Source organism: Rattus rattus, chromosome 2, assembly GCF_011064425.1.
Source record: "Rattus rattus isolate New Zealand chromosome 2, Rrattus_CSIRO_v1, whole genome shotgun sequence".
NCBI classification, from domain to species: domain Eukaryota; kingdom Metazoa; phylum Chordata; class Mammalia; order Rodentia; family Muridae; genus Rattus; species Rattus rattus.
Window position 1 is genome coordinate 143,043,614 of NC_046155.1, and position 21,007 is coordinate 143,064,620.

General features: G+C 38.9%; 1 protein-coding gene across 1 annotated transcript in view; it reads right to left on the reverse strand.

Annotated features, from left to right (window-relative positions):
• Herc2 (HECT and RLD domain containing E3 ubiquitin protein ligase 2) overlaps nt 1-21,007 on the reverse strand; it is a 181,134-nt gene that overhangs the window by 74,494 nt on the left and 85,633 nt on the right. The window contains 17 exon segments of the mRNA XM_032893506.1: nt 5,016-5,107; nt 5,192-5,297; nt 6,672-6,862; nt 10,637-10,776; nt 10,886-10,994; nt 11,784-11,909; nt 12,009-12,177; nt 13,482-13,580; nt 14,814-14,950; nt 15,038-15,305; nt 15,592-15,734; nt 16,057-16,200; nt 17,394-17,532; nt 18,298-18,528; nt 18,848-19,044; nt 19,119-19,266; nt 19,682-19,863. Coding sequence (XP_032749397.1) covers nt 5,016-5,107; nt 5,192-5,297; nt 6,672-6,862; nt 10,637-10,776; nt 10,886-10,994; nt 11,784-11,909; nt 12,009-12,177; nt 13,482-13,580; nt 14,814-14,950; nt 15,038-15,305; nt 15,592-15,734; nt 16,057-16,200; nt 17,394-17,532; nt 18,298-18,528; nt 18,848-19,044; nt 19,119-19,266; nt 19,682-19,863 — 2,621 coding nt within the window.

The following is a 21,007-nucleotide window of genomic DNA, read 5'->3' on the forward strand; positions in this document are numbered from 1 at the left end:
GGGAATAATGTATACACAGAGGAAGAAGGAAGTCTCACCCCAGAGGGTATAAGAATAAGAATATACATCATGAGGACAGAAGAAGAAAAGGGGAGGGACGACAACACAAGACTCAGAGGAATGTTCATCAGGCCAGAATAGCAAAGCAACAAACATCCAAAACCAGGAGAGAAAGAAAAAGTATCAAGAAACCAACCAACTAGAACACCACCAACAATCACAAAACTTTCTCACTAATAGTGAGTGCAGATGCTCCTAACTAGCCAACTGGAAGATCTATATACCTCCCTGTGATAGTTAAAACTGTCAACTTGAAAGAACCAAGATCCACCTAGGAAATGGGCCTTTGGCCATGCCTGTGAGAGACTGTCTTGAATAGATTAATTGAAGATGTGAGAACCCCTGCCCACTGAGACTGGCACCAAGTCCAAACTGGGATGTAGGCTATGTAAATGCAGAAAGGAACTGAACATACACTTATTCATTCATTGCTCTAGATAAAAAAGACTAAAGCTGCAATGTGACCAACTGTCTTGAGTTCTTGCCACTGTGAGTTCCCTGCAATGATAAAACATTAAACTCAGCTGCAATGAATCCTTTCTCTTTTGTTGTTTTGTCAAAATATTTCATCACAGTAACCAGAAAAGAAACAAAGACACTGATACTCAACTGAATTAAGTGGCAAGATCCAACTATCTGCTGTCTTCAAAACTGAATCAAAGGCTGGAAATCAACCTACCAACCAAATGGGAGTTGCAAACAAGCTGGTAGCGATTTACACATCTGATAACACAGTCTTCCACCCACCTACTCAGAAGACATAAAGAGACCAAATTGGACCAGTAAGATGGCTCATGAGATAAGGCACCCGTCTCCAATCTTGACCACCCAAATTTGATGTGAACCCAAGGACTCACAAAGTGGAAAGAAAAAGCTGACTCTCACAAGTTGTCCTCTGACGTTACATATGTGCTATGTTCACTAGGTGGTGGGTGGGTAGGTAGGTAGGTAGGTAGATAGATAGATAGGTAAATAGATAGATAAGTAAGTAAACTGTAATAAAAATTACAAAAAGATTAAAAAATACAGAGGGCCACTACATGTTAATAAAGGGAAAAATTCTAGGTTTAATTAAAACTAGAGTTAAAAAGTTGCTAAAACAGGCTCTGAAGAAACATACAAGATCATTAGAGAAGACTTTGAAAAATGTATATTTCAAGTTTGGAAATAGAGAACAAATGAAAATTTTCCTAACTGTATACAGCATACTGAAATTAAACCTAGAGGACATAAATAACAATTTAAACAAATCCATAACATTCAAAGATACTGAAGCAGTATTTAAGTATCTCTTCACAAAAAGTCACACCCGGATGAATTTACTGCTGAATAATCGGAAACATTTAAAGAAAATCTGATAATAATCAACATTTGTGAAAATCTTTCACAAAACACAAAAGGGAAGGTATAGATTCCAACTCTAAGCCAGTTATCACCTTGATATCAAGACCAAACAACCTTACATGAAATGATGACCAATTTCCTTATAAATGGATACAAAATACCTTTGCAAATTAAGTTCAAAATCACATTAATAAGACATGTTATAATTTGAAATTCATCTGGAATCAAAAACCAGGATTCTATCCTCAACAATAAAAAAAGGACTTCAGGGGAATCATATCCCTGAACTCAAGCAAATACAATAGTGATAAAAACTGCATGGTATTGGTAATAGACAGATTAACAGGAAGACAGAAATCCCATAACCTATGGTCATCAAAGGCCAAATCCATCCAATGGAAAAAAATAATTTTCAGCAAATGGTGCTGGTTCAACTGGAGGTCAACATGTAGAAGAATGCAGATCGATCCATGCTTATCACCCTGTACAAAGCTTAAGTCCAAGTGGATCAAGGACCTCCACATCAAACCAGACACACTCAAACTAATAGAAGAAAAACTAGGGAAGCATCTGGAACACATGGGCACTGGAAAAAATTTCTGAACAAAACACCAATGGCTTATGCTCTAATCAAGAATAGATAAAATCTATTCAAAGCTTCTGTAAAAAGACACTGTTAGGACAAAAGCGGCAACCAACAGATTGGGAAAAAGATCTTTACCAATCCTACAACAGATAGGAGGCCTTATATCAAAATATACAAAAGAACTCAAAAAGTTAGACCATCTGACAAATAACCCTATAAAAATGGGGTTCATAAACAAAAGAATTCACAGCTGAGGAATGCCCTGAAAACACCTAAAGAAATGTTCAACATCTTTAAATCAGGGGCAAATCAAAACAACCCTGATTTCCCTCTGAAAATCAAAAACTGGGTGACAGCAAATGCTGGCTCCTCCATTGTTGGTGGGATTGCAGACTGGTACAACCATTCTGGAAATCAGTCTGGAGGTTCCTCAGAAAATTGGACATTGAACTTGAGGACCCAGCTATACCTCTCTTGGGCATATACAAAAGATGCCCCAACATATAAAAAAGACACCGTGCTCCACTATGTTCCTAATAGACCTTATTTATAATAGCCAGAAGCTGGAAAGAACCCACCCTTCAACAGAGAATGGATACAGAAAATGTGGTACATCTACACAATGGAATATTACTCAGCTATCAAAAAACAAACTTTCACGAAAATCAAAGCAAATGGTTGGAACTGAAAATCATCCTGGGTGAGCTAAAAGATACATGGTATGCACTCATTGATAAGTGGCTAGAAATGGTAATTACCCTAGATGCCTAGAACAAATGAAACTCAAATCAAAATGTGAATGCTTCACTCCTTCTTTAAAGGGAAAATACCCTTGGCAAAGATCAAAAAGATTAAAACAGAGACTGAAGGGACACCCATTCAGAGCCTGCCCCACATGTGGCCCATACATATAGAGCCACCCAATTAGACAAGATGGATGAAGCAAAGAAGTGCAGACCGACAGGAGCCGGATGTAGATCGCTCCTGAGAGACACAGCCAGAATACAGCAAATACAGAGGCGAATGCCAGCAGCAAACCACTGAACTGAGAATTGGACCCCCGTTGAAGGAATCAGAGAAAAACTGGAACTAAAGCTTATATGGACCCCAATAAACAATGCCAACAACCAGAGCTTCTGACTACCCTAAAAGACTAAATGGACTGACCCTGGACTCTGACCTCATAGGAAAAAATATCCTATGTAAGCACCAGTGGAAGGGAAGCCCTGGGTCCTGCTAGGACTGAACCCCCAGTGAACTAGACAGTTGGGGGGAGGGCGGCAATAGGGGAAAACACCCATAAGGAAGGGGAGGGGAGGGGGATGTTTGCCGGAAAAAGGAATAACACTAAATGTATATAAAAATATTCAAGTTAATTAAAAAAAAAAAAAAAAAAAGACATGTTATGATTAAGTTGGCATCATTCCAAAAAATATGCAAATATATGAATACAACCTTTAAAGGCAAGTAATCATCTCAATAAATACAGTAAAACTTGGCAAAAACTAATGATAAAAATTCCTGAAGAACTGGCATATCCCTATATAATAATATATTAAAAAAACTTATAGCCAATATTGCATTAAATGGGGGAAAACTAATCTCCCCTAAAACTGGAGCATTCTCTCTAAATATCAGTTACTAATCACTATCTCAGCTACAACTAAGTCAAGAGAAAAACAAAAGGGATGAAAACTAGAGAGATATTAATTTGCAGATGGTAAAGATGTTGTAAATCTAATAGAAAACTTGAAGATCTGATAAATGCTTTCACTAAAGTTGCAGTATACAAAATGATTATACAAATATTATTTGCTTTTACTTATATGGCAATAATGAACTTGCTGAAAAAGCAATCAGAAAGAAAAAAAAATCTGTACAAATAGCTTCTTTAAAAAATAAGAAGAAAATCTAGATAAACCTGAAGAAGCAAAGGTAAAGTAAGTATAAAATCAATTTGAAGACAGTACTACAGTTCCTAAAAACTCCATGCTCCAGAACTGGCAAAAAAAAAACATGCTATCCAAAAACAGTAATTAACAAATAAATTTAATCTTCTAAAAAAAAAATATTAATGAAGTAAACAAAAACTTAAAAATCATAAGTAAATATAAAAAACTGGACGTCCAAAGCAATTCTAACAAGAGAATCTTGCCATTATCATCCTCAAATCATTTTACACAAAACTTACAGTGTCAAAAACTCATGGTACTAGCAAAAAAAAACATGCTGAAAATCAAACAGAAAGAGGATCCAAAATAAATTATAGAAAATTCCAAAAACTGTCAAACAAATACTGGAAAGAACAACATTAAACAAACTGGGGTCCACCTGCAGAAGAACAAGATTTTTCTCTCACTGGTACAGTGCTTAAAGCCTGAATCTGAAGGCCCTAATTAAAGCTCGAAAAAAAAATTAAAAAAAAAAAAAAAAAAAAAACACAGAACTTTAGAATAGAGCACCAATAGTAGAACTAACAGCCCCAAGAATTAACCAACAGGATCACTTGGAGTTAAAGAAACTTCTCCACAGCAAAAGAAACCATGAGCAGAGAGAACAGCCAGCCTACAGGTTGACAGAAAAGCTTTGCCAGGATACTTCAGAAATTTTCAAGAGACACAATAAACTCGGATTCCATCTGTGAGTTATTTTATTACTACCTCACAAGTACAACAGTTGAACCACAGGGTGCAACAACAAAGAAGCAATTTCAGCATCACAAATATCGACAGAAAAATCTATCACTGAGGAAAAGAGACTTAGTCTTGACAAATACTTGCAGATGTAAAGAGTAACCTCAATCAAAATTTTTAAACAGTAATAGGAATTTGAATGTATGCTTGCTTACTACCAAAAACAGTAAAAATATAATCAGTTTGGTTTCTTTCCCTAGAGTAGTTGTATAAAATAAGGTACTGAAATATGCGAATCATTTAAGAAAGAAAAAGTTGGGTTCTGTATTAACACTATGAGTCATCCGTGCCCTACATGAAATCACACAGAAAGGAAAAGGGCTACAACTCACCTCCGCACAGTCACTTAGCAGGGGCACAGTGGTGTCCGTTTGGTTGATATTAATCGTCTTTAGTTCAATTAGGTTATTTAAGGAATTTCCACCTACAACAAATAAGAATAAAGAAATCAAACAATCTTTATTAAAAGTAAGGGGACACTTCTTTTAAAGTAAATAAATTCAATTACCTGACACCACAACTAGAGATGGCATGTAGCTACTATCTGCTGGATCTACTATCATTTTTAATCTATGAACAAGAACATCTGGGAAAATCTCCAAACGAATCCAATGCTTTTTTAAAAAGGGAAGAAAAGAAAAAAAAATATTCTCAGTTATCAAAATTTAAGTTATATTTTTCTGCTACAATATTGCTAGAAGCTAGTGTGATGGCTCAATGGACAAAGGTACTTGCTGCTACACCTGATGACCTAAATTCAATTCCTAGATTGTAGACAGACAGACAGACAGACAGACACACATAAATAAAGCCATTTCTTTTTAAGTTAAGTAAAATAAAACAGTATTGTGGAAGTGTGAATCTATGAGATTTCTTAAAAATACAAAATGAAACATGAACATTTAACCTTACTCTGGAAAAATAAGAACATCCCTGTTAGGGATTTGATTTGTGCTCATATGGGAATTTGCATGTCTGCTGTGGGTCCCTGCCAACAGTTGGTTTTTGACTGGTCAATAAAGAGCCAGCAGCCAATGGCTGGGCAGGAGGATAGGGGCAGGACTTTTAGGATTCCCACTGGCAAGAAACACAGGAGAGGAAAAGAGGAGATCTGTCATGAGAGGAGCGTGGGACAGACCATGCTGTGAAGGAGCAGTGAGGAGGGTGAGATGGCCGAAAAATAAGTGCAAAGGGAAAGCAGCTCCATGGCAGGGCTGCCCAGAGGGAAACAAGGCAGCAAAGGTAAAATAGATTTAGTTAACTCAGGAATACCAGAGGGGAGGGTGTACTAGTTGTGGGGAGGTTTGGAAGTACCCATCCACTGAGCTAGTTAAAGCAGATTAAATATAAAGGTGGTGTGTCTTCAATTCGTAAATCCAGCTCTTGGGCAGGTACAAATCTGTGTCCTCATCCGCCAGGAGCATAGAGCCACCCTTCAAATATTTACTGCCACACATCCCTCCCCACCACGCCCTAATTAGAGCAAGATCTCACTCCAAGTCCCATACACACACACACACACACACACACACACACACACTTCTGGCTAGAGATAGTCCTTTTATACTGAACAAGTCACAGAAAACACTATAGTTGAGATAAGATAATACCCCTGACCTCCTCCTCCCCGTCTCATATCTGCCCTGTCAGCACATAGTTTTAATGTAATCCTAAAACTCATTTATATGCTAAAAAAATTTCTAACCAGACATATAATAGGAACTAATACTTTACATATGAAAATCTAACAAGAAACATGCAGTGAATCTTTATCAACTGGTCATTTAATAACATCTATTGTTCATACTGTTTAAAATCTAACAACAATGAACATACTACTTTGTAACTTTAAAATTATTTATGAACTGAAATATAAAATGAGTATTAAGGGGGTTTTAGTAAAGCTGCAGGTTCCTCAGTTCATTGCAAAGGTCTAAAATACATCTTCCAAATCAGTGTGTTTCCTGACACATCCCACCAAATATTACCTTTCCTTGTGACCCAGATGACTGCCAACAGGGCTCACTGCCATCAATGAGACGAGAAGCCTGGTTAACGGAGGATGACACATTCAGGCTCTTCACCATTCGGGACCAGCTGTCCAGTAGCATTCCAGGCTGACTGCTATGACATCGTTTCAGCTGCTTTCCAGAACGGCCACAAAACACTGCAGACTGCCCTATGGCATGTGGTCAAACAAGGGGTAAGCGCTTGTAGAACTGGTCAGAGCCTCCAAGTTTGAGACACTAAGAGGATTACACAGCAAGGAGCTTCTAACTATACTATTTTTAAAGTACCTTTAAATTAAAAGAGCTGATTGATATAAAAAAAAAAATGGCTCTTAAAAGCCCACCTGTCTCTGCCTCCCAAGTGCTGGGATTACTGCCTAGCTAGAAAATACTCTTATTAGAACTGCTTTTAGGATCTGAGAGAGTAGTTCAGTGGGAGAGTGCTTGCCTGGCATACAGAATGCCCCTGGATCAATCTCTAAAAACTACAAAATATAAAATAAAAATAAAAATGCTTGTATGAATTCAGAGCTAAATGTCAAATTTGTATTTACATATTAATGTTAAATTAAAATTTTCAACTAGCCCATCTACAAGAACCAGACAAAAGAAAGTAAATAAACCTCTGTCTGAATGTATTAAAATTAATGAGGTAGAAAAGAATTACAAGCCCAGCATCTAAAGAAGGCTAGGGATAAATGGAAGTGTAGAGAGGAGACAGCCTGGATCTGACAGGTCCCTTGAGTATCTGTCAGAGAGGAACGAGCGGTTATGGTAGCCATAGAAAACAAGGTGCACTGGAGATCCCAACCAGAAGCATAAAGAAGAGTAATTTCTGAAGTGACAGTAGGCTAGGGGCATATTTATTTTCTCTTTATAGATTACAGTTCAACATACAACTATGTCAGTCAAGGACAGTTGACAAACATGAGCTTGAAAAGGTATTTATCACTACGGCCTGACAAAATAAACCTCTCTTCCCCCATTCTTTGGACAAAGTGAGTATGAGGCCCAAACTGATTCCAGAAACAATGTTTAATATACATGGGCCAGGAGGTTGGTGGTTAAGAGCCACTCTTCTAAATGACTCAGGTTCAATTGCCAGCAGCTACATGGTGGCTCATAGCCATCTGTGACTCCAATCCCAGGGGATCTGATGACCTTTTCTGGCCTCCACAGGTATCAGGCATGCACACATGGTACACAGACATACTTGCAGCCAATGTACCCACACATATACTTTTTTCTTTCAAAATATAAAGTCTAGAACACAAAGGTACATAAGGATTACATGAAAACATGATTTAGAACACCAGAAATGAATAATAAAAAAAAAAGACTACTCACAAAGACTGAAAGAACAAGAAAATGGACAGATGGTAACAATACAATTAAGAATTTCATAAGTAGTTTACAACAGATGGGACTCCAATAAAGAGTTTCTAAACATCTAGCATGAACTGAGGAGCAAGAGTTCACAAAAAAGGAATGAGACAAAGGCAAATACAGAGCTAAGAGCACCAGCACCCCCACTCTCCACCCCCATACAAGAGAATGGAGCAAAATTGACATGTGAAAAAAGGTAGATGGGCAGTTTTCTAGAACTAACCAAAAATACCAAGCCACAGAATTAAGAAGCCCTGCCTACTTACCCAATAATGATAAATATATGTGCACGTATCTATGCACAAGTAAAATGTATGTGTTGATACAAAGATATTTCAATATCAGATTACAATTGCAGGGGTTAATGGCCCCACAATACAATTATCCTGCCAGCTGACTTCAGGAGAAAGACAATGAACCAAAGTCCAATGGCACAGATTTTTAAAGTGATGAAGGAAAATGCCCAGGAAAGATAATATCAGAACTGTAGAAAACAATGAGTTTGGTAGGACATGCCTATAATCTTGGCACTGAGAAACTAGAGACAAGAGGAACAAGGTCAGGCTCCACTGCACAGTCAGTTTAAGGCTAACTTGCCTACATCTAAAACATGCATATATATATATATATATATATATATATATATATATATATATTAAAGCAAAAGTACAGTACCCACACACATCAGTTTATTTCCTCACAATAGCAACACAAATTTCATAAAGAAAATTAAAACAGCTTGAAAAGCAAATGCTTATGAATAATTTTAAACAATATTTATGGCTTATATAATGAAAATTTTAAAAAAAATAAAACAAACAAAAAACTACAGTTAAGCAGGCCTTAACTGTTGGAAATGACCATCATCTCTAAAGCAATTCAATATAAGAATGTTAAAACATTCTGGTAGTAGCTCTGAGGTACACAGCAAAGACTATGATGCCAAGACACAAACTGACACTTTAACATCAATGTTAATGGCTACATCATTCACAACAGTCAGGGGTGGGGGTGGGGGCTTAAATGCCCATTAATAAATAAAAGGATAAAAACACCTAGTATATGCATATAGTGTAAAATTTTAACTATTAACTAAGACACATTCTGATACACATTCCAACACAGATGAAGAACCCTAAAGACAGTGTGTATGAAGTTGGTGTGGTGCCACTATGTATATGAATGCTAAATACTGGCCCCCAAGATCCAGTCAACCTGGATGAGGAGATCCTCATGTACATCAAATGATGCTATTTAAACCTTGCTCCCCAAGTTATCCCTAATTGGCTAATAAAGTTGCTGACAGCCTGGGCTAGGCAGGTAGTTATGAGGGATAGGAGGTAGGCAGAGTAGTGGTTCCTGGGCTTGGAGTCTGAGGTAGAAACCAGAAGGATAGAGAGGAAGGAAGGAAGGAAGTCGCCATGGCATAGGTCGTGAGCACATGGCATTGAGGACTTTTGTGATGGAGAAGGAGCTGCCTGGGTAGGACACAGCAAGTGAGTCTCAGAGATCACCACAGGAAAGTAGACAAAACCCCTTAGGCGGTTGATATCTGCCCAGCTTTTTTAAACTTACTATAAACCTAAAGGTTTCTGTTTCTTTTAACTGGGAACAACATGGTCTAAAGTAGAACAGAAACCCCTATTAAATATGTAAAATTGACAGGGGGTATAGCTCCCCCAGAACTACATTTACCACAAAACAGTGTAGTAAACTAAGCCACTGGAGTAAATATTTGGCAGATCTGTCTACACAATTTATGTAAAGTACACAAAGTCATAGAGACAGTAAGTTGATACAAGCTAGAGTCATTTGGGAGGAGGGAATATAAATTGAAAAAAGTGCCTCCATTAGATTTATCTGTAGGCAAGTTCATGGTGCACTTTTCTTAATTACTGACTGATGTGGGCGGGCCTAGTCCTTATGGGAGCTACCCCTCATCAGGCAGTCCTGGGTGCTAAAACAAACTGGCTGAGCAAGCCAGTAAGTAGCACTCCTCTGTGGTTCTTGCCATGGCTTCCCTGGATTGTGGATTTGTAAATTGTAAAATTAAACAAACCCTTTCTTCCACAAGTTGCTTTTGATCATGGTGTTATATGACAGCAACAGAAATCCTAACTAAGACACCAAGGGGTAGAGAAGAGAAGATGAGAAAGTTAAATGCTAATGTCTGTTTGGGTACCTAAATCAACAGTTGTTCAGTACCATACACTGTAAATTTATAATGGCAAATTCTGGGATTTGTGTATTTCAATAAAAATGTATAATACAAGTGAAAACTTACACTCCACCAACTTCCACTGCATCCAACTAAACATGCTCTTAGTTTCTGGAGATAATTCTAACATTTCTTCATGGAAACTCAGACAAGCAAACCTCACTACTCTAAAAAGAAAGAAGTAGGGGACAGGGGGAGGAAGTGGGTCAGACCGCCCCTTCTCTCTACCTGTGCTCCTTTTACAGCGTTCACTGTACACATACAAACCTAAGAGTAAACTCCAGCAATTACCTAACTAGTGATATTTAACAGAAGATAAAGCATGAGCACTCAGCTCTACCTGGCTCATTAATCCTGCCAAAAGTATGCCTGGTGTTGTGCTTTTTTGTCTTGAAACATGTTTCACAAAAATCAAAGTCATCACAGTTTCTGCATTTGAATCTGGATCCGTTGATAGGAAAAGTCTGACAGCCATCACATCTGTTTTTAAAATAGATAATTTGATAAGAAAACAATGAGGTCACTTTTAAATAACTTTAAAACTCTTCTTCCCCAAAGAAATTCAGCAATCACAAAATCAGAAACTCACGTAACCCCTGGATGAATACTCGGCACCAGCTCCATTTCTGACAGCAGCCCAGTCCAGTGAGACTGCTGGGGGAAGTCCACGATGATGTCTTTCCCATTGGCACTGAAAGCTAGCACAGGACAGAAACTCTCTAAGGCTCTTTTAAAGTCAACATATACCTACAATAAATTACTGCGGCCCTGTGATACTGTGCTGTAGTTGTTCACATTTGATAAAGAATGTTCTCTAAGAAGTACAAGGTAAGATACTTATGGATGAAATGCCACACAAAATCTTCAGCCAGCTCCAGGAGGGAAGAGTGGCTTAACTGTGGTTGCACTAAGAAGTAGTTTTCAGATGCTCAGTTTAGTAAACTATAGTCTCTACTTTTATTCACGCTTATAATCTCCAAACTAGCAAGTCTGTAGTTATAAAGGGTCAAAAATTACACTTAGTACCTTCATATATTCGGAAATAAAACTATATTAATAAATAATAACTTTCTTCTTTCAAAACATTGACTTAACAGCCACAATCTTTTTTTAATTTATCTTTGTTTTGATCATTTAAGAATCTTTTAAGCAAAGAAAAATACTTATAAAAAGTAAGATATAAAAGAAGTCATTTGTTCTTGTATAATCTGAGAAGTTCTCTAACAATGGCCCTAACTACTGGGAAAGCACCAGTATTGTAGCAGCAAATGTTTAAAGATAAAATAATCAGGAATGGTCATATATGTCTATTTTCTCTTTATACCAAAACTTGTTTTGTTTAACTTGGCTATTTTTCTGTTATTTCAGTCCTTACTGTACTTCTCAGATATACTTATTAGGCTAGTTAAAAATGAGTAAATGCTAAATGTATATACAAATAAAAAAAGTATGTTCTTTAAGACGGCATTTTGTTGCTTAACTATTACCTTTCACAAGCCCCACACTTTGATGAGTTACAGATCCCCACTTGTATTTCGGTGTGGTAACAGAAGCTTTGACCCGTACTTTATCACCAATCTTGATGTGAGAAGAAGAACTTGGTGGAGGATAACCTAAGGATTCATTGGCAAATGCACACTGATTAATGTTTATTCATTTTCTGGGAACTGTGTCTCTAAGAGATATAATACATTAACAAGGAGTGTGCTCACCTATAAGTTCTACATGAATATACCTGACCCAGTAAGTGCCCCCTTTCTGCTGCCAATCACACTGCACATTAAGGTCATGTAATCCATCTCTATCCAGTTTGATGACTTTGCCCACATCACCTTCACATACTTCTTCATATGTTCGACAGCATCTAACCATCATTCCCACCTAAAATTGAAATGCAAAGTCAAGTCCAGTACACCCAAACGAGAGATATAATGACATTCTCTTTCCTTCAGAAAAGATTTTTAGGACCTAGAAGTATGCTTAAAGTATTCCGCTGGTTAGTTTGTCAACTTGACACAATTAGAGTCACCTAGGAAGAAGGAACTTTAAGGAACTGCCTCTACTGGGCTGGCCTGTGGGCATGTCTTTGAGTCATATTCTTGATTAATGATCGATGGGGACAGAGTCCAGTCAGCTGTGGGCAGTGCCATTCCTAGACAAGTGGTCTACACAAGTTGAGCAAGCCATGGGGAGCAAAACCAGTAACCTACATTTCTGCATAACCTCTGCTTCAGTTCCTGTCCCCAGATTCTTGCCTTGAGTCACTGCTCTCACTTCCCTACTTGACAGCTGTGACTAGGACATGTAAGCCAAATAATCCTTTTCCTTCTAGGTTGTTTTAGATTAGATATTGTATCACAGTAATAGAAAGCAAACTAAGATAAGTAGCATTCAGATTAAGGAGATCCAAAAGTCTCTGGGAAATACATACATGAGCTTCCTTCATCTTCTGCCACAAAACACTGTAGCTACAGATGACAATGTTCACACAAGAGGACCCCCTGACTATCAAAAGGAATAACAGCTCAAACACATCTCATCATGGTGATAATAAGCAAACCAAAGCTTCTTGGTCACCTTTTTAAGCAGTAGACCGCCAATGTATCACTGTGAAAGTGGAATAGATAAAGCTCTTATATCACTGAAAATAATTATGGTGCTTGTCCTGTCTTTCCTACAAAAATTATAATACAAGTAGAATCAGTTAAAAAAGAAAAAAAAAATCCAAAGAAAACCTGAGCTGATAAATCCAAAAGCACTGAGTAAGTTAGAAAATTACCATCATACAGGCCTACAATGGGTCTAGGTTTGGCAGACATACTGTAGAACAAGCAAGAGGAGTAGGCACCCAGTAACAGTGCACATCGATATAAAAACCTAAAAAGCCTTCCAACCAAAGTCTCAGCATGAGTCCAGGCATTCTCTAGTCGTAGCTCTACTTGAACTTTCCGAACATCCCAAGAGCAAGCTACCCTGCTGGTCTCTTCTTTCTCTTGCCCACAGTATCCATGTTTCCTTCTAATAAGCAGATCTTACTGAGCCAGTCTGATTGTCTTCCACTCATAGGCAAAGCAGGTTCCCCGAGGGCGGGACATCTGTCATCTCAACTACTGCTTAGAATATGGGAAATGTCCAAGTATTTCTCAGAGAAAGCATAAACGAGGTTTATTGTAAGCAATGCCCACCTGAACATTCTCCCTTACATACACAGCATAATCATCATTACTCAGGAAATCAGCACGTTTCTTGTAAGTCTGGCTCTCAGTCACAACAGCACCAGCAGCCTAAATGACATAAACACATTTGAAAAATAATTGAGAAATATATTTAAAATAGAGTGTTGGCTTGGCATAGTGGCACACATCTTTAATCCCAGGAGGCAGAGACAGATAGATCTCTGTGAGTGATTGAGGCCTTTCTGGTCTACATAGTTCCAGAACAGACATAGCTTAATAATAAGACCCTATTGCAAAAAAAAAAAAAAAAAAACAAACAAACCACTAAATCTATAGTATAAACAAATGCAGTAGGAAATACTGTTTTCTTTAGGAGAATCTTCCTACCTTAATATCAATAGCACAATATGCAAAATAAATACTTGTAAAAAAGTTTTATACATTATATTATATCAGTGTTGTGCCTGCATGTATGTATGCATGTGTATAACATGCATGCCTAGTGCCCAGAGAGGACAGATGAAATTATGTATAGTCATAGGCCACCATGTGGGTTCTGAGAATAAAATCTAAGTTTCTACAAGTGCTCCTAACCACTTAGCCATCTATCCAGACAAAATGAATCTCAACAGCTCTCAATATCCAATGATTTCCAAGGCTCTAAAAATGAATTTTGTAACATTTTCTCAGGTCAGAAATCAGTATGTCACACAAGGCATGATTTATTGTTTGCTTGGACAGTTGTCTTTAGACTGGCTCTCGCTATGTATCCCAAGCTAGTCTCAACTCTCGATCCTTATGCCTCGGTCTTCAAAGTGGTTATCACAGCCATGCAGCATCATGCCAGGTATTTTTTAAGATACAGTGTAGTATTTCCATGCTGCCAGGGCTAGTCTGAAACTGCTATATAATGCATACCAGCCTTGAACTCATGATTTTCTTGCTACAGAGAGCCCAGAATGTTTATTTGTATTTTAACCGGACAATATCTAACTATTTTGCTAAGACCAGCTTTGAACAACCAGGCTGAATCAATCTTCCTGCTTTCAGCCTCCAGGGTAACTATGTCTACAAGACACACAACCTTTGAGTGTTTTCAGTATCTTCTAAAAACTACCCATCATCACTAGATTGCTATACAATCTGAGGGAAATTTTTATGGAGAAAACCCAATCATTATCTCAGTAGCAAAGCAGGTAACTTTGTTATATGCCTAGCAGAATTGTGGGTAAATCTTATAGAAAAGTTCACAAGGGATGCCTTGGTTCTTTTAAGAGATGGAAAGAGGTAGCATATGAGAATCATCATATAAGACAGGCAGGACACGTGGAAGCTACTGACCACAGGGTAAGGAGTATCATCCACATCCTCCACCACCTCCTCATCTGAATACTCGTCAGATACTGTTTCTGCATCTGAGAACTCTGTAACCTGGACATCAGAGTGGTCTAGCAGCCACCCAACCAAGGCTTCCACACCTAGGAGCAAAAACACCCAGCTGCAATCAAGACCAAAAGCACTGAATGTAAAACCCACAAGCGAGCAAGGACAAGAAAGCGTCATACCAGGCAAACCAGATGCGTTCCCAGAGGTGCCAGTGAGAGACTTCAGAGCAAACTCTATATTTTTCCGAGGAAATCCCATTTCCATGAGCTGCACCACAATAGGCAGAGCAGGAGCTGGGGACTGTCTGCGCTTCTTCGCTCTGGCAAGATGGATGTGCTGTATGGAGACTGGGGTTGTGGCCTCACTGGAGCTGCAGTCTTCACACCCTGGACTTGAAGGATGTGTGGATTCCACAGCCAAACACTGACAGAGGGCCAAAGCAGCAGCCTGGGCAGATAAGGAAGGTTTATAGACATGTCCTATCTGAAGTCTGCCATCTAAGGAAATGTGAGTGCCCAACATCTTCTATGAGCTGCATTACAGAAAGCCCAGATTCATGAGTGTATCTCAAAATGAATTAATAAAACATGCTAGAGACAGGATAAGCTAGGTAAGAAAAGAAAGAGAATGGGCAGTCAAATAATGTTGCTGACTGCTTCAGTACACAGCTAGTCATTTAGTCACTCACAACTAAGTATACTGGACTAAAACTGTCAAGATTAGACAAGTGTACCTCAAGTTCCTGTTTATCAAATATAGCCTTCACAGGAGACGGTTGGGTGGCTGAGGATAATAACTGCTGCAGGAGGATCATGGGAGGCTGTGGCCCTTCAGGTGACATATCCCCGAGGTCAGGGGATGCAGCTGCTCCATCATCTGAATTTGAAAGCACAATTTGAACATTCTACTTTTCAACAACCAACATCTTTATAAAGGTAATACACACTTGCCGCCTGTACCATACCTTTACACAGTCAGGCATGAGAGTTCTACCCCACACCTCAGACTTATAAATCCTGTAAGATGACAACTGCATTAATAGTTGGTGACTGGCAGTCAGGCCCCACATCCTTCTGTGGGTGTAAGACAACCATATTCTCCTGCTTATTCATATCTCTTGTATATTTTTCTACTAGAGTATCTTCCTTTCTTTCAAATATACTTAAAACATTTCTGTCTAAAAAAAAAAAAAAGATACCTGTATGAAGAGTTCCAGTCTCCTGAACTGCTGGCTGAGACAGTATCTGCCTTAGTTTGTCTTGGTGGGAAAGCAGTGCCCGCCCTGCCTTCAGTATGTATAGCTTTAACTGTTGGCTCCGCAGCAGGTCCAAGTCTACTTGTCCTATGGAACAAAGGAACCCAGTAAGAAAAGAACCTCATATCCAGCAGTCTCTCTTCTTCACCGATCATGCCATCTCTGCAACATGAAGGCAGCAACATGCCCTTCGGGAATGGAGTGAACTCTTCTGATCCCTATGTCTTCTTTCTTCAGACCTCTAGATATCTGTCCTAATGAGCTGAACAGAAGACTAGAACCACAATAAGCATTTAGTGTCATTATTAAATGTTTTCCAAAGTACTGAAACTCCAACCAAACACAAGTAAAACATTTTCATATTTTCTTGCAATAATCCTGAGGGATTCTCCCAGATGCATCTAGTATAACTGAAGCCATTTCCCTAGAATGAGCTCTCTGGTCCATGCCACATGTGTCTGACAGCAGACCAAGGAAAGCGTCAGGAGATGTCTATACGGGGGAGGAGCTGCTTTCCCCAGCAGGGCATTCGGGAGGCCATGGAAGCAGCACAGTAAGTGGAGGTGGAGAGAATGAAAATGCCTAAATTTGGACCAAGTGGCAGTTGTTTTTTCTCCGTGATGAGAAAAATGGTGGCAACTGCAAGAAAGTAGACTGAATTAGAGGCAAACAGTTGTTTATATCCACAGGCCTGCCATTCAGAGTCGTGAACTGCAGAATTAAAGGTGTTTACCATCCTAAATGCTGGAGCAACAATAACAAATCTGAAGAAGAATCTGAAGGAGTATGCTCAAAGAGCAGACAGAATGAAGTGGGGGTTTTGAGTGAAAACACAACTATTTCAATGGTATAAAAAGCAAGCAAAGAAACAATCTCAGACTAGCCACGGTGCAGTACAAGGGAAGTCACAAAAGTAGTATTCTAGACCCAAAGGGAAGAAAGCTTTAAGCAAAGCACCATGCACAGAGACAAAGTCAAGAGAGTCCAAAGACAAAGGTCTGACACCGAAGATGTCATAAGCCAGAGAACTAGTAGATGGGAAACAAATGCAGTGTCCTAAAAGTTTGCTTAGAATAAACACTGACAGTCAGAAGAGATGGGGTTCCAAATGTAAGGTCAAAGATTAAAAACCTAAGAAGTATCTTATATTCCCAAATATAGACTGATAAGAACTCAGTCCATTTAAACTCCAAGGCTTTAGCAGTCATAAGAATGCACTCTGAGTAAAGGGCAAACAATGCCAATTCTGATTATTTTACCAAAGACAACTATATACTGACCTGCAAATGCCTGTTTTGCTGATTTCTTTGTTTTGTGCTTTTCCAATTTGCTTCCAGCAAGGTTCACCAACTCAGCCCAGACAGAAAGCATAGGCTCCGTGAAAGGCAAATTGTTCACACTAAATGCCACAGCAGGGAGCTGATGAAACAGCACAGAAACCTTCAGAGTTGCTGATGAGGTTAACATACAGTTTGAAACTTATTAGAGCATGAGCCCTGAATTTAAACACACATGCCCCAAGTCATGTCCTACCTAAGAATAATTCTCAAAGATACTGCAGAATGATGAAGGTGTGTATATATAAGATATAATCTATATTAATGTTTTTATTACTAGTTGTCAATAATACATTAGAGTGGTTAAGACATTTTCTGCAAATTATAAATTTTCTACATGTATTTATTCTTATAATAACCAAAACACTTATTTTATTTAAAAATTAGTCAAACTTCACTTGGGTTACCTCAAGATTATATAAAGCTTCTCTATTGTATCTAAGTCATAAGCTTATGCTACAATAGGTAGTTAAAATATAAGGTATTCAACATGATTGAAGTACATTTTTCTCACTAAAGAAAAATGTTTTTTTAAAAATCACTTTTTAGAATGTTAAATTATTCAATAAAAATGTTTTAGAAACTCCTATTTTAAACCTCTACAAATTACCTTATAGACTGTTAATCCCTTTTTATGTCTATGATATGAAAGTCCCCTGGCTATATGCCCCCATGAGTCAGGCCTTTCTTAGGAGCACAGGAGAAAAGAGCTAACTCCCCTGATTTGCATGGCTTCCAAGAAGATGACATAAAGTGCAGGTTCTTCCAAGTTCTAACATTACAGGCCAGTTCCCCACCCCACCCCACCCCACCCCCAATACTGGAGAGCTGAGCACAAGCTATATACCGGTTTGAGCTGATTCAGTGGGCAAACTCGGCACATCCGCATGTCACAGAACTGCACGGTGATTTTGCCCTTTGGGGTGATGCGAGTAACTGTGCCCTCTCCAAACTCATCATGCATGACCTGGCCTCCCAGGCGCAGTCGGCCATCAATCCCTCCAATCACAGCAAGGACTGCCATGAGGCCTCCCACTTCAAGGTTCTCAGAGTCTGGGAAGTAGTCTTCTAACAGGGTCTAGTGCAGAAGGGAAAGAGAGGACGAGTGTGAGGTGGAAAGTCCTCCAAACTGCCTGTCCTTACAAGTTTGGCTAGGCTTCAGTCACTTTATCTTATTTGCTATTTATAAGTTCATTTTACAACAGAGTATCTCACTCCACTGTCCCAGACTTGAAGACTTAAGAAATCCTTTTACATGCCTGCCTTCTGAATTGTAAACTTATTCAATAATTATTTCCATTAAAATGCCCTTAAATAGTGAAACAAAAACACTTTGTGTTTTAAAAAATAACTGAAAAGCTAAAGTCCCACCATGCTTATTTGAAAACATGACACACCCTTTCTGATGTCTTTCCCGCATAGCTTTGTGTGACAGAGCAAAGCTGGGAGTTAATGTATTTGTTGATGAGGCCATTCCACTGGGTCAGGGAGTGCAGAGTCCGGAGGAGCCCCACCACTTCTTCAGCCAGAGTGCTGCTGTGAGTAGCAGTCAAGGAAGCCTGTGGCCGGGCCCTCCGCTTCCTCAATGTGGATTCTGAAGGACAGAGAAAATCTGTGATGCACACTGTTCATCACTCGGGGGTAACGAGTAAAGGCACCGCCACTCACCTCTAAGTAACGGAACATCAGAAGAACAAGTGGTGAGCAAACTGCCCAAGAAGCCAAACAGCTTTTCCACCAGACACTTCATGTCCCGCGCCCTTTCGGTCTTGTCCCATGATGGAAGAACTGCTTGGAGCAAATGAACAGCTAAGATCTGATCAAAGACAACACAAAACAACAATTTTACCTTCTACTTCCTTTAATAAATTGATGTACAACTTTATTATGCTCATTATTAATCAAGTTGGTTAATAGGAAGGATTATCAGGAATTTAAAATAAATGCATGTTATTTAAGTGAAAGTTGTTCTTTAAACTTAGTTCTTGTCAACCACACTACTACTCCAATGGGGCAGAGAGCAGTTATGAAAAGGCAAATAAATTCATTAGCAACTTGCACAACTGCAGTAATCAAGAACCTCACAACTGAAGTCGGAGGAAGAACTACTCTATTTTATTTATTGCTATTTTCTATACTGAGCATCAATAAAAAAAACCTAGTTACAAGGTCAGAGAGCTTCAGTACTACCCTATCTCTCAGTGAACTGGGTTGTGCCAACAGCATATTACCTGCCTCTGCAGGGAGGCAGCAGTGAACGGTGCATGGCCTTCCACAACCTTCATAAGCAGTGTGATCCACCTTGGGGAGCTGAGAGCACCACAGGCCTGTGGGGTGAGTGCAATGCTCCGCACGAAGCCCAGTGTACACCAGCTCCGGTGCTGCTCCCTGGCCACCAGTCTGTCTGGAGGGGCTGCCAGAAGAGACAAAATGCACTTGAACCAAGCATCAAAAATCAAAGCATTAGCATAGCCCTCACATTTACATACCCTCCTAATTCATTTTGGGCAATAGGCTACTTCACAACAGGACTGTGTGAGAGGAGTAGAGGAAGGCTTTTAAGTTAATTCAACAAACATTTTACACCATTTTTTTAACGTCTGAAGTGAATGGAATTCAAATTAGTTCACTTAATCTACTGATACAGTTTCAAGTAAATAAATCTATAATTCTAACATCGGTAATAGACAATATGCATCTATTATACATTTGAAGCTCATGTGCCTTAAATGTCCCCATGATCTCATTTTGACCTACATTATAAAATGTCCAATCCAAGTTTAAGAGCTCTACACTAGAAGAATGTGAATGAACTTTATTTAGTTTTTTTCTTATGTAGCCAGAGCACACAATCCCCTACTTTCACTTCTCTGATGCTGGGATTAGAGGGACATACACAGTAAGAATGAAATTTTCTGTTCCTCCTGGCTTCCTAAGACATGTCCCCCTATCTATTCCTTCTCAAGCTAGGACATGTAGACTGGGGTCTGAATTACAACAGGACTCTGCTGGGACCCTCCCAGATCCTACTGCAGCAACAGTAGCAACAGCAGCAGCAACTTCCCTCTGTCCCATGTTGCCTTCCTAACTTCCAAGCTCACATAAGACATTAAACACTCCAGGCTCACACACTGACATTTACTCTCATACATATATACTAAAGACACTAAGTCATAAACTACTCAGAAACATCCAAATGTTCTCTCCCATGGTCACACATATACCCACACATGCTCTCCTATACCATCATTGCAATCACTAGCAGAATCAAAATCATATGCTCTCCATTTATCACACATATACATATAGAACCTAAGATACAAGCCCACACTTTACATGCACTCCTACATGCATCCCTCTCCCTCATACATATAAAATAAGATGTGTTAAACAATTACTCAAACTCAAACACTCATATATATCCACTTGCACTCATACCCATCTATGCTCACTTTCTTCCTGTATCCCCAGTCAAGTCTCCTCACAGTGACACTCAAGATTCTGACCTTTACTCTCCTATACACTTTCAAAATAGTGCAACCACAGAAACCACTGTC